Source organism: Podarcis raffonei, chromosome 1, assembly GCF_027172205.1.
Source record: "Podarcis raffonei isolate rPodRaf1 chromosome 1, rPodRaf1.pri, whole genome shotgun sequence".
Lineage (NCBI taxonomy): Eukaryota > Metazoa > Chordata > Lepidosauria > Squamata > Lacertidae > Podarcis > Podarcis raffonei.
Window position 1 is genome coordinate 87,472,969 of NC_070602.1, and position 14,915 is coordinate 87,487,883.

At 45.1% G+C, this 14,915-nt stretch overlaps 1 protein-coding gene across 2 annotated transcripts in view; it reads left to right on the plus strand.

The window, feature by feature from the left end:
* Positions 1-13,665, plus strand: part of IGFBP2 (insulin like growth factor binding protein 2) — a 67,278-nt gene extending 53,613 nt beyond the window's left edge. The window contains exons 2-4 of one of the 2 annotated variants that reach the window (XM_053402536.1): positions 3,093-3,292; positions 7,350-7,490; positions 10,877-13,665. In XM_053402536.1, the coding sequence (XP_053258511.1) occupies positions 3,093-3,292; positions 7,350-7,490; positions 10,877-11,044 (509 nt within the window). In that variant the 3' untranslated portion in view covers positions 11,045-13,665. The remainder of the gene's footprint in view (positions 1-3,092; positions 3,293-7,349; positions 7,491-10,876) is intronic. The other variant, XM_053402545.1, reaches the window with a different exon arrangement.
* The last annotated feature ends 1,250 nt before the right edge of the window (positions 13,666-14,915 follow it).

The window sequence follows — 14,915 nt, forward strand, 5'->3', positions numbered from 1 at the left end:
CCCATTTTGGATCTTGGCAGCAGGGCATGCTGGGAGGGAGAGTTCATTAATTTATTTGAGGCATTATTCACCTGCCCTATTTTGTCAACATAAGGACTTCGACTTGTGCAATGAGAGTTTCCACCTCTGCTCCCAGGGGTGCCAACTTCAGGGGACTGAGCAGTTTTGGACCCCAAATACTTTTGGGGAGTGCCCCCCCCCCAGTGTCCTCTACCATCAGGTGGCAGAGGCCAAGCGCAGAGCCAAGCACATGGCTCCCTCAATCTTTGGTGCAAGTTGGTGTCTCTGCTTGCTCCATGGGTTGTGGGTAACCCCTAGAACAAATTTAGGGGCAGGCAATGGGAGGAGAGAGGATGAACGATCTGTTGGACAATCAGAAATCCTTGCGCTGATGGAACATCCACTTAGTGCTGCATTGGATTCTACTCTTCAGTTTTTATATCGCTTCCCAAATCATATAATTTATATACAGTGGAACCATGGTTCTCAAACTTAATCCATTCTGGATGTCCGTTCGACTTCCGAAACATTTGAAAACCAAGGCGCGGCTTCCAGTTGGCTGCAGGAGCTTCCTGCACTCCAGCAGAAGCTGCATTAGCCGTTCGGCTTCCGAAAAACATTCGAAAACTGGAACACTTCTGGGGTTTCGGTGTTTGGGAGCTGATTTGTTCGTCAACTAAGCTGTTCAAGAACCAAGGTTCCGCTGTCCTGATTGATTGTATTTTTAAACAAAACAAACTCAACGTGATACAATAAAAATACATATATACAAGGGACTTCATGACCTTGGGCTGGAAGGAAGCTACCTTGGTAAGTACCCAGCAGACTGTTTTAGGTTAGATGGTGGTAATAATTTGAAACTTTGACCCTGGTGGACAGGTGAGCCATATGATACCATTGGATTGGACAGCCCAGGCATTAAAGCGCAACAAAATTGGACCCTGGTCTTCTATGAAAACTTGATCAAAGGAACCATGCCAGTTGCATGCCAACCCAATCTCCAAATTCCAGCAACAGACTGCAGGGATTTTGGGTTGGAGAACACATACTCCAGGTCTGATTCCTGGTATGGCTTCAGCTCAGCCCTGGGAGAAGTGTGAAAACGCAGCTGAATTTATCACACTAATTGTGAAAAACTGGGCAGCACTGCTATCCATACTTTCCAACTGTGCCATATTTAGGGGTCATACGGGCCACAAAGACAGTTGAGGTTCTGCATAAGAGATTTGGAGCAGCTGGATCTTTGCCAAATCACAGTCAACAGTTGTCCGTGAATTTTTGATGTTTCCATGCATGCTCCTACACCAGCCAGGTGAGGTCAGGCTTTGGCAGCCAATCTGTACTGAGCCTCATCATAGAAACACATAGAAACCGCCTGTAAAAAGTCTGGTCTGGAGTTGGCGACATCCAAATAGCTACTGGTCCAAATTCAGCTGACTTCTGTTGAAATCAAACCTAGATGCCATAGGTTGCTGGTTAAAGCAGAATGGACTGAAATGAGGACTAGGCCAAATGTTCACTGGCTCTGATCTTTGTGGGTCAGAAATAGCAGCTTCAGTGAAATAGAACTAACTCATGACATAGCCGATCAGATTTGACTGTTGGGCAAAAGAAAAAAAAAAGGTTCACATTTTGACACATTGAAGAAACAGTTGAAATTTTTGCTTGGAAGTGTTGATGAAGGTACCAGAACAAGAGACCCTTTTCCACACTGCCCCCCACCCCCAGTCAGTAAAATCGTGAATATTTTCAGCTCAGCCATGACTTGAATGATGACCTGTCCTCCCCTTCCTGACCTTTCATTAAGATCTTGTAGGGGAGCTTTACATTTGTTATACAATCTTGTATATTTGATTTCAGTTACATGATGAGATAGTGCATTTGTTTATAAACAATACAAAGCCTGCTTTGTTATGTTGCTGTGTGTGTGTGTGTGTGTGTGTGTGTGTGTGTGTGTATTCTTGGCGTGATTTCTCATCTAGTTGCTTTCTCCCTTCTTTGGTTCTCTTTACTTATTTTCCAAAATGGGCCTCTTTATTATTATTATTTAATCAGAGTCCTTAGGAATAATTGTTTGCCCCTCATCCCCCCCCCCCCGTTCTCTTGAGCCACTTGGCCATGTTCAGCTCATATTCTGCTTTGGAACCTCTTGAAAGCCTGAGGGTAACAGGTCAGGAATGAACTTGGCCCACAGTATCTGAGTTGGGGGGGCAGAGAGGATAATCAAAGGACAGGGTGTTGCTAAAAGACCAAGATGCTTAGCTTATCCATAAAAAAAAAAAAATCTTTCTCTTTACAGTATAAATGGGACATGATGTTCTGCATGCTTAGCCAAATTGTCTCCTGCGGTTCAGACATGTTCGACTTCTGATTTGAAATAAATGCATTATTAAATACTTTTGACAATTTGTGTAACCAAGCATTTAAAGGCTGGAATGGGGGGGGGATGTTTCCTCAAAACAGAAGCTCCGCCTTGTCTTGGCTGCTCTGCAAGGGGAGTTTTTTGGAATCTCACACAGCTGGGATGCCTCTTCCACATAGCTGTGACTGGAGTTCATATCCTACACTGAGAGCCAGCGTGGTGTAGCAGTTAAGAGCGGTGGACTCGTAATCTGGTGAACCGGGTTCGCTTTCCTGCTCCTCCACATGCAGCTGCTGGGTGACCTTGGGCTAGTCACACTTCTCTGAAGTCTCTCAGCCTCACTCACCTCACAGAGTGTTTGTTGTGGGGGAGGAAAGGAAAGGGGATTGTTAGCCGCTTTAAGGGGAGTGAAAGGCGGGATATCAAGTCCAAGCTCTTCTTCTTCTTCTACTTCTCACTGTGGGCCTGTGGGAATTTCCCCCATTTGTTCCATTGTGGGCATCTCTGGGCAGAGCATTTGGGTTCTGCGGCTAACATAACTAATACACCAGTGCTAATTTTTCTAGAAAAAGAGGTGCTGGAACTCACCATGAACAGCTCCCTTGTTCTCTTATAATGACACTGGCGCCCACCTGAGAGGTGCTGGAACTGGGTTTCGGCTGGAAACAAGCCTTGCTGATGCCCCTTTTCTTTCTTCTCCCACCCTCCTTTTCTTTTTTTGTCTGTGTAGATGAGGAACATACTGAAGTATCTATTGCAGAGAATGTGGTGGATGCCGCCTCCAGTGTGGTGAGTGGCGGTGGACGGATAAAGCCCCCTAAAAATGGCAAGGAGTTCGCCGTCATCCGTGAGAAGGTGAATGAGCAGCAAAAACAGCTGGGCAAGCCTACCAAGCACCACCTCCACTCGCCATCAGTCAGGGTGAGTGAGGTAAACAACGGGTGTGGGAGATGGTCTTCAAGTCCCTGGAAAGGGTGCAACATGTTATTCTTCTTTGGGGGGGGAACTATATGTAGTTCGAAGATGATCACACGATGAGCTTTTTCTCTAGCTGTCAGAGGCACCCCTGCCCCCAGTCTCCATCAGTAGCTGGAGGAGGAGACTTGCAGAGAGTGAAGAACGTGCTGTGAGTAGAGGAGTGGGAGCTTCTCCCATTGTCTGGACCCCCTAGGAAACTCAACAAACCTGCTGGAACTGGGTGTGGAGAGTGCAGCTGAATGGGACACAGCTGTTGGGCTACCTGAGAAAGTACCAGCCACTTTGAGCCTGCCCGTAAAAAGCAAGTCTAGAGTTAGAAACTAGGGTGGTGTCCGCTGTTTCCAGGAACTCTTCTCATTGTGAGACTTTTGTTGTCTAGCTGAGAGTTTCTTTGGACCCTGAGTGAGAACCCAGAGGTTGAGAGGTTGAGCCACAGAGTTTCTGGTTGTCAAATGAGTAAAGTTCATTATGTGAGGCTGAATTCTACTCACCCGTTGTAAACAGTGCTGAAGGTTACATCGGGGCCAGGCCATGGGAAGAGATGAGACAGCACAGCGAGGAGGAAAATAGAGCCAAACAAACAGAACACAAGATACCTCTTCATGAGATTGATGGATTTTGGCAGGGCCCAGGAGGAGGACTTTGCCACACAGTTGTCATTCAGGATTACAGCTGGCATCATCAACCAGAGTGCAGGGATAATTCCTATCAATAGCTTTTCTAATTTAGCTTTGGATCCTCTTCCCCCACTTGTCGGGTGGAACTGATGCCACATAAGCTTTTGGTCTTATAGCCACAACTCTTGGAGGCTCCCAGAGCAGCATTGCTTTGATGTCTCCAGAGCAGTCTTGGTGCTGCTGCTGCTTTTCCTGGGGTTTTCCATTCTCCTGCTGTGTGCTTTTAATTACCGCACTCACCTGGTCTAGTTGGCTTCACTGTTCCCTGACGGGCTGGGTTCCAGGCAGAGTCCAAGTGGCTGAAAGGTACTCAGGATGCTTTCTTGGACAGAAACTGGTGGACCGGAGTGTTAAAATTGGCTTTCAGAGTCTCTTCAAAGCAATTGCGGGCTGCATTTAGGGACCTGGCATGCTGTCAGCTTGTTGGTGGCCTTTGCAATCTTGAAAATCAAAAGAGAAGGACAGAGTACTGGTGGCCCAATCAGATAACACACATAGCTCTGATTATAACTTATGGAATACTGTGGAGTCGATAAGCTAAATAAAACCACCACCCAGAACAAGGAAAAGAACCTTGGCAATTGATCTGTGAAAGATTCCTTGCCCAGCTAATTGCCCAGAAGAAGATCTACCACTGATATGAAGATGGCTGGAATATTGAGGAGTAAGACCCATTGAACATGTCTGAGTAAGCATGCTTAGGATTGTTCTGAAAGTTTGCATTCTTTATATAGGCTGTAAAATTTTAAACCTTGTACAGAATTGGATCCCAACCATCATACTATGTGTTTCCTGGTCTGGGGTCTATTGGCGGGATTATGGAGTGTCTCAGTAGGATGATTGCATTATGTATGCCAGGTAGTGTTAAACACTGCAGCTGGGGCAGCACCTTCCTGGGCATGGCTGATACCTTAAGAGAGCCATGGTAGCTGAAGAGGATCCCATATACAGTACATGGCCAAATGCCACTGGGAATTAGAAGGTAGCATCGGGATGGTGGGGGAGCTTAGTCTCTCACAGTACATGCATATTAGCTTGCAGAGCAGCGAATCAAGACGTATACAAAATGGGAATGTTTGCCCTCCATGATAACTGGAGGAACTGATTTTGTGCACACTCCCGGACTGGATATTACAACCTGAGGCAATATAAAATGTCACATTACCACCAGCAGCATAGCCAGGGATATGTGTATATATAAACTGTGTGCTAAAAATATCCCAATTTTTGGGCCACACTATAGCCTAACATCCAAGCCAAGAGGAGCTGAATTCTGCTGTCTGTACATCACTTATGCACAGCAGGAACATGTTACGTAGATTTTCTTTTTCTGCAGCATTTCTTCAGCGGCTACCATTAGCCATGGGGTAAAGGGATAAAGAGTAACACACAGTGCCATAACTTTGCTTCCTAACTATTGGAAACTCTTTACAGTACCCTCTGCCTCTTTTGATTTCATCAGTTGTTTTCCCATTCAGTTCCTATTTTTCCACAGCCCAAAGAGTCAGGAACATGTTACCGTTGTTGTTAAGAAAATAAAAGTTGAGAGATCTCAGAGAGCTGAACTCTGTGGCAAATAGCAAGACTGTATCGTGTGATCACAAGGACAGCTCAGCTGGTTCGAGCGTGGTGTTGATAATACCAAGGTCGCAGGTTCGAGCCTCATAAGGGACAGCTGCATATTCCTGCATTGCAGATGGTTGGACTAGATGAGCCTTGGGGTCCCTTCCAACTCTTCTGATTCTAAGAATCCCAGAACACACCGGTGCCCTTCTTAATACTGTACAGGAGCCTAGTTGGCGGGTATTTTGCCATGGGTTCTCCCTATGTGCCCCCTAGCATTTAAAAGGCTGCAATCACATATGATCAACCTTGGAAAGACCCATGTGATCAAGCGTCTCCATGCGTGGAGGGCTGATAAGGACTGCCTGAGCCCTTCTATCCCAGCCCAATCATCCAGAGGATCCCTGTTAGTTGTCCCCCTGTGTTACAGAGCCCTGACCAACCTCAGCTAAAGTCGGGCATTTACTGTGATGAGTCCCACAAGATAAAGCAGAGATTCCACAGGCATCCTTGGACATCTCTTGAAAACTTCTTAATGCAGATAGTCGGTTGCAGCTGTATAATTTTTATCTTTGATTAGCCAGCTGCCTTAAAGACGATCTGTATTTTTGGTTTTTTTAAATTGGTGTTTTATTTGTTAGCATTGCACACTTCCCTGACATTCTAAGATATAGCGGTATCTAAGAGGTTCTCTGCTATGGAGAACAACCCTCTAATGTCTGAAGGGCACCATATTCCCATCGCAGCACTGTGGTTCTTATGTTTCCATTCTTCCCAGTGTATACAGGCAGTTGGTGGGTTAATGTCATCAGTGGCATATTCCCTATAGTGGAGCTAAACTCAAAATTTAGCCAGTTAATATGAACCTGTAGGTTCTCTTTCTACCTCTCCAGTCACTCTTCAGAATAGTGTTCAAAACACAGGAGGGATGAGCAGCCTGGCCCCATTACTATTTTAGAGGTTTTAAGGAGACAATGATTTGTCCAAAATTGGTAGAACATGAAGATTGGGGTTTGTGGGTTTCATTTTTTTATAAAACAAAAAACTATCTTTTTATTCCCATAGTTTGAGGAGCTACTCATTGGTGCTTTTTAATAAGTGTAGTGGATGTAGATTTCTATCCAGTGTTTGAACTTTGTTTTGAGGCTATAAATCAAAGTTCCCCCTGAGAAAAGGTTGAATTTGATGAACTTAGTTTGCAATTTTACTGGCACAGGGAGAATCTCCATGGAAATTGGGCATGTAACTGCCCTTCTATGATTCTTCTAAGAAAGAAATGGTAGAAAACTGTCTTAAAGCACAAATATTTGCAAAGAGCTCTCAATAGTTCTTCTTCCCAGCCCTGTCTAAAAAGAAGTATATTCAGAAGACCAAAAAATCATCCTTGTTACATTATCCCCTTGTATCATTTTTGTTTTCATATCCATTAATCAAAGATTATGCAAGCCAGTTATTTCAAATCGATTGACACTGAGTGACATGATTTGCCTTGGGCAAATCACCATTGGGTCATAACACTTTGATCCTTTCTGGCAAATGTTCAACAGCCTTGAGACAGTATGACTACAGGCGGAGTGAGGTGTGCTAGAATACTTTTTCTGATGCTTTGGGATGAAAAGGAGTCGGGCGGAACCTGCATAGCTACCCTAAACAAGAACGTAAATCCCACATGTGTCAGAAGGCGAAAGCCATTGTTGTCTCCATTGTGCCAACTGGGCCCTGCTTGATTTCCTCATTTGTTTTTCTTCTGCTTTCTTGACCATTTGCAGACCCCCTGCCAACAGGAATTAGATCAAGTCTTGGAACGCATCTCAACCATGCGCCTGCCAGATGAACGCGGTCCGTTGGAGCACCTCTATTCCCTAAATATCCCAAACTGCGACAAGCAAGGCCTTTACAATCTCAAACAGGCAAGTGCAGAGGGTGATTGGGGGCAGGGTCCTTCAGACAACTGTCATTTGAGGGATCACCAGTGCTGATCAAAGTATGCAGGGTGGTTCAGCCGGTTCTGGTTTTTGCAGGTCAGCATGTCTAAACAGAGATCAGCATGGGCAGCACAGGACTCTTGGCATGTTTGAATACCATATGAATATCCTTTCGGAATTGGGCCAAAAGGCCATCTGGTTCTGTCTAGCAAGATGCTCTCTAGCAGCCAACACAGTGCTCTTCAGAACCTACAATTCCCATAATACATGGCCATTGGCCATGTTGGCTGAGGCTGATGGGGTTAGGAGTCCCAACAACATTTGGAGGGCACCACATTGGCTCCTGCCGCTCTTAAAGCTCATGGGGAAATTGTAATGGTGCGAGAGAAAGCCCCACTTTTCCTGTTTTTTGTTTGCCAAGTGGCAGCAATTGCCTGCTTTCCTCCAACCAGTCTTAGAGGTCCCAATGATGTACTGTACCTGGAATACAGAATGGTTGTATGAATCCTAAATCTGGTAGATACATCTACCAGTCTTCCTTTCAGCTTATGTGCCACTCAACAACAAGCATATTTCACTTGAGAACCTTGTTCTGAGACTCAGTGTCCACTCATGAGCAGGAATGAAATAAGAGTTCAGTTGACATCTTGGTTGAAGTTTATCAGGGGGTGGGAGGTCAGGACACCAAGCAGGCCTTAGGAAGCCTTGTGGCAATGATTCTATGTAATCACTTGGGCATGGAAGTGTGACAACAATGGTGACCTTCTGAAGGTAATGGAGCTCTCCTGGTCAGCAGGCAGGAGCTGCACTTCTAGGTCAGCAGCTGACCTTGTATCACATCCCATGTTCAATCCAGAACCTCAACTTTTGGTTGGAGATAAAGCATGCCAAAAATATGCCCGCCAGTTCTTCGAAAGCAAATGCGCCTAACGGCATTTGAGGGGACTTTAGCTCACGAAGTTTTGAGTTTGCAGGCAATGCTGTGTGTATCAAGCTCTAAGGGAGAAAAGGGCTTTCTGGACCCTGCATTCTGCTGACCCAAACAATAAGGCATAAGAGCAGCAGCAGCTCTGAGGAACATGGAGCCAGGAGTATACTTCTGGTCAGCGGCGGAGGAAGCCTCTCGGGCACCTGGGGCAGCATGCCCAGGGGCATGGCGGGCCATCCATAGGGCAGGGTGAGGGCGGGGCCTCTGGAGTCTGCCTGCCTCCTCTCACTCAGCCGCCCTACAGCTGGGGGGGAGGCAGCAAGTGGACCATTTGGGCAGCATGGAGCCTGCGTGGCCCAGGAGACATGCGTGGCTCAGGCACGCTGCAGGCCCCACGGTGAGTGCCACCCAGCATTTTGTCACACACCCCCTCAGTGGTGACACCCAGGGTGGCCCGCATACACCGCACCCCCCTTCCTCAGCCCCTGTTTCTGGTCCCATCTGGTGTCTCTTAGCGGGAGCACCTGTTATTCTCTAAAGGTTGACTTGGCAGATGTATCTCTCTGCTTTTTCCCTTTCTAAGGCTAGCAAGCATAATTTTTTTTTATTTATTAGTCCTGCTGGACAAGCTGGGTGTGGACCTAAATGTAGGGTGTGGTTGCTTTGATGCAACTTTCCCCATTTGGGGGAGATGAAAGAGGCAACCTTGATTCCCCCAAGGTTCTAATTACCTTGCAAGGCCCACACCCCACAGCTGTGGCTAATCCCCCATAAATGAATTAGTTCCCTAAAGGGATTTAGCTGTGCTGAGTGAAGCTTGCTCTTCACACTGCCTTGTCTTGCACCAACATTTTCCATCGACTCAGGAAGCAGGCAGGTGCATACATAGTTCGGACCTGTACAGCCCTTGCCCGTCATGTTCATCCCTGCCGCAAAGAGAAAAAGAAAAACAGTATTGCCTGAAGTTTGATTACTCACACTGGTATTACAGACACATGTATTTATAGATGCCTTGTTCATTTGCTTTCTATTAGTGCTATGCTTACTGGTTCAAGAGCTAGGATAGTCAAATCCTTCTTAGCAATGAATCTGCTAAGGACCTTCAGGACAAGTCCCAGTCTCTGAGTCTCAGTTTCCTTATGCATTAAATCGAAATGTCAGAGGCCTGCAAGTTGTCCTAGCCAATGAGTATAAGAATTGCTCATCGTTTTTTGCATTCCGTACGCTGAGATCTTTCTGTGGCCTCAACCTCGTTATGTATGCATTAACTCCACTGCTAAACACTTTACTGCTGAATTTCTCGCATGAAATGTCAAGTACTAATGACATAACTCCCCACTGTTGTCACATTTTTGCAGTTGATGCATGGTAGCATGTGAAAAGAGTGGTCTTTGCTACAATATACTGTTAGCAGAGTTTTTCCTTTTCAGACCACTCTTCCCCACTCCTTTCCATGAAGCTTCCCCTCCCTCTTTCCTTTGCCACACATGTTCCTCTCCTGTTTCCCACCAGAAAACTGGTATCACTGCTGCTTTTTAGGAAAGCTAATTTAAACCTTACATGTGGTCAGGGCTGTAGCTAGGGGGTGGCAAGGTGGGCACCTGCCAGGGGTGCAGATGATTGGGGGGGCGCAAAATCGGCTTAAAAATATGTCCATAAATATAAATATTGATTATTGCCTCATAAGAAATGGTTTTAAATAGAGGGTGAATTGAATGGGGGAGGGGGTTGGAGGAGAGGCAGAAAGAAAAGCTAATTTGTCCATAGCTAGAGGGTACAATCTGGACGGTTCTGCCAGGGGCGCAAGATCACCTAGCTACGGCTCTGCTTACGGTGAAATCTGTGAACACTCCAGGATCCCTGACGCTTATGAATCCTAGCTACAAGTTAAATCCACTGTAGAAGTAATGTGTGGGTGGGTGCAGAAGAAGCGTATCTCTTGCACACCTGTTCCTATATACCATTTGCACTAGATATGAGAAAGCCCCTACTAGAACATTTGCATCTTCTCAGACTTTCCCTAAATATGATGTTGGTCCCTTTAAAAAACCACAAGAGGTGGTTGTATATTTTGATGGGATGTATTGATGGGGTGTTACAGTGAAATTTCAATGCTCTCACTGCACAACAGTGGCAGGCAGCAATTTCCCTTGCATTCTTGCAGCACCTCCAGCCCCCTGGTGCTGCTCTTAAAGGTGAATGGTGTAAACTGCTTCTTCCCTTCCCTGTCTGTGAAGGAAGAAAGCATTGTGTGATGCAGGCCATTTCGCTTTTTGTTTAGATAGCAGGCTGCTCTAAAACACTTGCCACTACCTGGCAGCTATAAAGTCTGCATAACAAAAGTCGAGAGCTTTGTTTTCATTGTGCTCCATTTTATGTAGTCTGCCCTAAGCCAATGGTGTTCTCTTCTTCTCTCTCTTCCCCACCCCTTCTCCACCTTTAGTGCAAGATGTCGGTGAATGGCCAGCGAGGAGAATGCTGGTGTGTTAACCCTAACACTGGGAAAATCATCCAGGGGTCGCCCACTGTCCGTGGAGATCCTGAGTGCCACCTCTTCTACCCTGTGCATGAGCAAGAGGACCGGGGAGCGCATGCTTTGCATGTGCAATAGATGGACGTGTTCTCTCTCTTTCTCACTCGCTGGCAGGCACGCAGCTTGGCCTCTCGCCTCAGCACTGGATTTTACATGGGTTTCGATGCATCTTATTTTTATCTCTCTCTATCTTTTTTCTTGTATTCCAGAAGGTCCCGACATTTTGTGGGCTTCGTGTGCCTCCCAGTTGCTTGCCTTTAAATCCTTGGGGAAGAATTGCAAAGGGGCTTGGTGGCAGGGGTGGGGACTGGTTTCTAAACCTTTAAAAAAATCTTTTGCCTAAGAGGTTTCATGATTATTAGACCACTTGTAGCCTTGCAGCAAACAAGCAGGAGAAACAAGGGAGCTGACCTTCCCTCTTGGCTGTTGAATTGCTTACCCAGGCCTCTCCAAAGAACCCAGGTGATCATGCTGGATGGGAGAATAATTGCCCCAGCCCCCACCCGCCATACACACACACCAAAGACCAAAGATTGTAAATACTGCATGTTGCCTGCTACACACAGCCCTGACAACCTGTTCCCCCGTTATTGTGTGGGTTGCAGCATATATTGAGCGGGTAAAGAGAATCCTTGTCCAGCACATACTCAATTGGAATTGCTACACAGAAAGCATATAGAGTGGGAGGGAGCTACTTCCTGACACTAATTTCTTCCACAAGGCATTGCACTTGACATAGAAGTTCAACCCCTTCTCTTTCCCTGCCCTGGGAGCCTTATTCTTTAAGAATTTTGCACTTCTGGGCAACTTTCTGTTAGGTAGGACCTTGTATTGCATTCAGTCTTGATGCATCCTAAGAAACACTAATACACAGAAAATGTCAATGCTAGGCAGTCAACTCTTTCAGATCAGAGTTAAACTCAAAAGCAGGGAAGAGAGGGGTCAGGGATTGGGGGAAGAAGCTTAGAATTCAGTTGTTGTTATTTCCTCCCCTAAGAAGCAAAAACCCATTTAAAACCCACATTTTAAGCTGCTGCCAATGTCCCTCCTTCCTTTTGCGTGGGACCCAGGTGAGCAATGCAATATGTAAACAACACTTTATACAGTGTGCGGTAATCCCCCGAAATGCAGACTGAGAAGATGATGGACACACATGCATATATATACATGTACAGAATAATAATTAATATCTGGGAGCTGGGGTGATGTGGTGTTGAATATGCCGTTCCCAAGAATAGATTGTGCTTCTCTGATATTATTTCAGACACTCTTGATTTGGCTTTTGTGTGGATCATGCAAATGCTGAAAACTGATTTAGCAACTGCATGAACAATTAGATTTTCTTTTATTATATATACCAATTTATATTTACAGGACAACTGCTAGGTTCATGTACTTAGTATAATCATTGGAGGTTGGGTGCTTTTGTTTTTTGAAATACAGTATTTTGAGGGGGGAAACCCAAGCAATATAGTTTCCAACCCCTTTTTCTGCAAACGTCATGAGTGTGCAGCAGGTGCTTTATTTTACCACCACGTTTTCACAAGTGGATCAATTTCCTTGTCCTAGCCGCCATCTTGGAAGAGAAGTGTCTTGAACCATTATGCAGCGGTTAGTAATTGGAGGTGATTTCAACTACTCTTATTATTCCCCCTCACCTCCATTGTGAAAATGAGGTGGTAAATGAACAGTGTGAAAACGCCACCACACACCACCCTAAAATAAATGACTCATAGAGATTGACTTTCTTAGTTGGGTTTTCCCGCCCCCCGCCCCCCAAGGCAGAGATTAGATGGAAGAAATGAGGTGAAATTTAAATGTTTAATGCGAAACTGTGCGAGCAGTCATTGAGTAGTTTGCTGGGTTATGCAGGATAGAGAAAACAAAGGTGTTGCAAAATGCTAGGTAAGTGTTTGTGGAATGAGGGTGCCTGCTCTGTGAGGAAGTACAGAACAAGGGCAACAATGCAAGTGGTTATGGTGGAAATGGATCTCAAGTACACTGGAGACTTTTTAGGAGTGGACATTGTTCAATGACCATCCCATTAGACCATTTGGATAAAAAATATGGCACATTCTAGCCTGCTGTAATGATGGATGGATGAAATGAAGAGTGTTAATGTGGTGATGAGATTACCTTTTTTAGCATCAGGCAATTTTGCCTGGCATTTCCCCAACCCATAGGCTCATAAAACAGAAAGTGGTATTGTTTTGGGGATTCCCCACACAGCAAAAAGAAAAAAAAGAATCTCATTACTGCTTCCCATTTTCAATCTATTTAGCACCCATGAGCATTAGTATTAGTGCCTTGATGGGGAACATCAGCTGCCTCTCAAACTTACCTTTAGCTACCTTTAGGTTCTTTTTAAGTACAAACCTAGAACTGTGGTGCATTCAGCATCAGTGAGGACATCAAAGCACCTCCAAGTTCTGGGGGCATAAATGCTTTTTCTGTTTTTGTTGGGTTTCCCCCCTCTGAGAGGCATCCAGATTCCGTACTGCAACACCTAGTAATTGTAAGGGGGCAGGTGGTGCTCTTTGTGGTTGATACACATTGAAGAGGAATTTGAATATCACAAGCATCAGCTCACAACTGAAATTTGTACTCCTGTTTAGAAATCACAATGCTTTTTTTCTATTTTGTTTTGATTGCTAAAATGTGAGAAAGTTGGAATAAATTAAATGGGATGCCAAACAAAACATGTGTCGCCCTGCAGTTTATTGTATCGTGTGCGGCCCAGGGCAAGAGCATCAGCATTCACCAGGTGAGCCAGCTTAATAATACAATGGTACCTTGGTTCTCAAACTTAATCCATTCCAGAAGTCCGTTCCAAAACCAAGGTGCGCTTTCCCATAGAAAGTAATGCCAAATGGATTAATCCGTTCCAGACTTTTTAAAACAACCCCTAAAATAGCTATTTTACATGAATTGTACTATCTAACGAGACCATTGATCCATAAAATGAAAGCAGTAACCAATGTACTGCAGTCACAGAATCAATCAATCAATCAGTAGCTAAACTGGGTTCGACACAGTCACAAAAACGAAACAAAAAGAGCCGCAAATACAAAAAAATGCAAAATAAATAGCAAAAACAGACAGACCTCAGCATAACACTCAAAATGGAAGTGTGACACTCCAAACAGAACATGTTCGGCTTCCCCAAAAAATTCGCAAACCGGAACAGGGTTTGCAGTATTTGGGTTCCAAGTTGTTTGAGTACCAAGGCGTTTGAGAACCAAGGTACCCCTGTAAATTACAAACGCTGCTCTCATTAGGCATCACTACAGTGGTACCTCTGGATACGAACGGGATCCGTTCCAGAGCCCCGTTCGCATCCTGAAGTGAACGCAACCTGCGTCTGCGCGTGTCACAATTTGCCCCTTCCGTGCATGTGTGTGGCATCATTTTGAGCGTCTGTGCAAGCGGCGAAACCCGGAAGGAATGCATTCCGTTACTTCCGGGTCGCCACGGAGCGCAACCCAAAAATGCTCAACCTGAAGCAACTTTAACCCGAGGTATGACTGTACACATCTTCAGCTGTTGATCCTATTTGTCTGCTCAGTAAGGGACGTTGTTGTTCATGACCAGCTTTTTGTGTGATCTGTATGAGTTAGCATCCACACAACAGGAGTGTGTCACTTTGCTCCCAGGTGCAAACACTTTTCTAATTGGTAGGACTGTCAGGGACAGTCTTTGTAAGGTAAATTTCCCTTGAAAAACAGTGGACAGCTCTACAAATTTAGCAGCATCTGTCCAGAAAAGACCAGACACATCTTGACACATACATTTGAAACTGCATCACAAAAATTTGGCAAGGTAAATAAAATGAAGGGGACTGATAGAACTTCAAGCTAAAATTCCACTGCCAAAATGGAAATAGCCTCTTTTGTTTGGGGAAGCCATGTACACACTAAAAAAAACAACAACCCAGGTCAAATATGTCTTG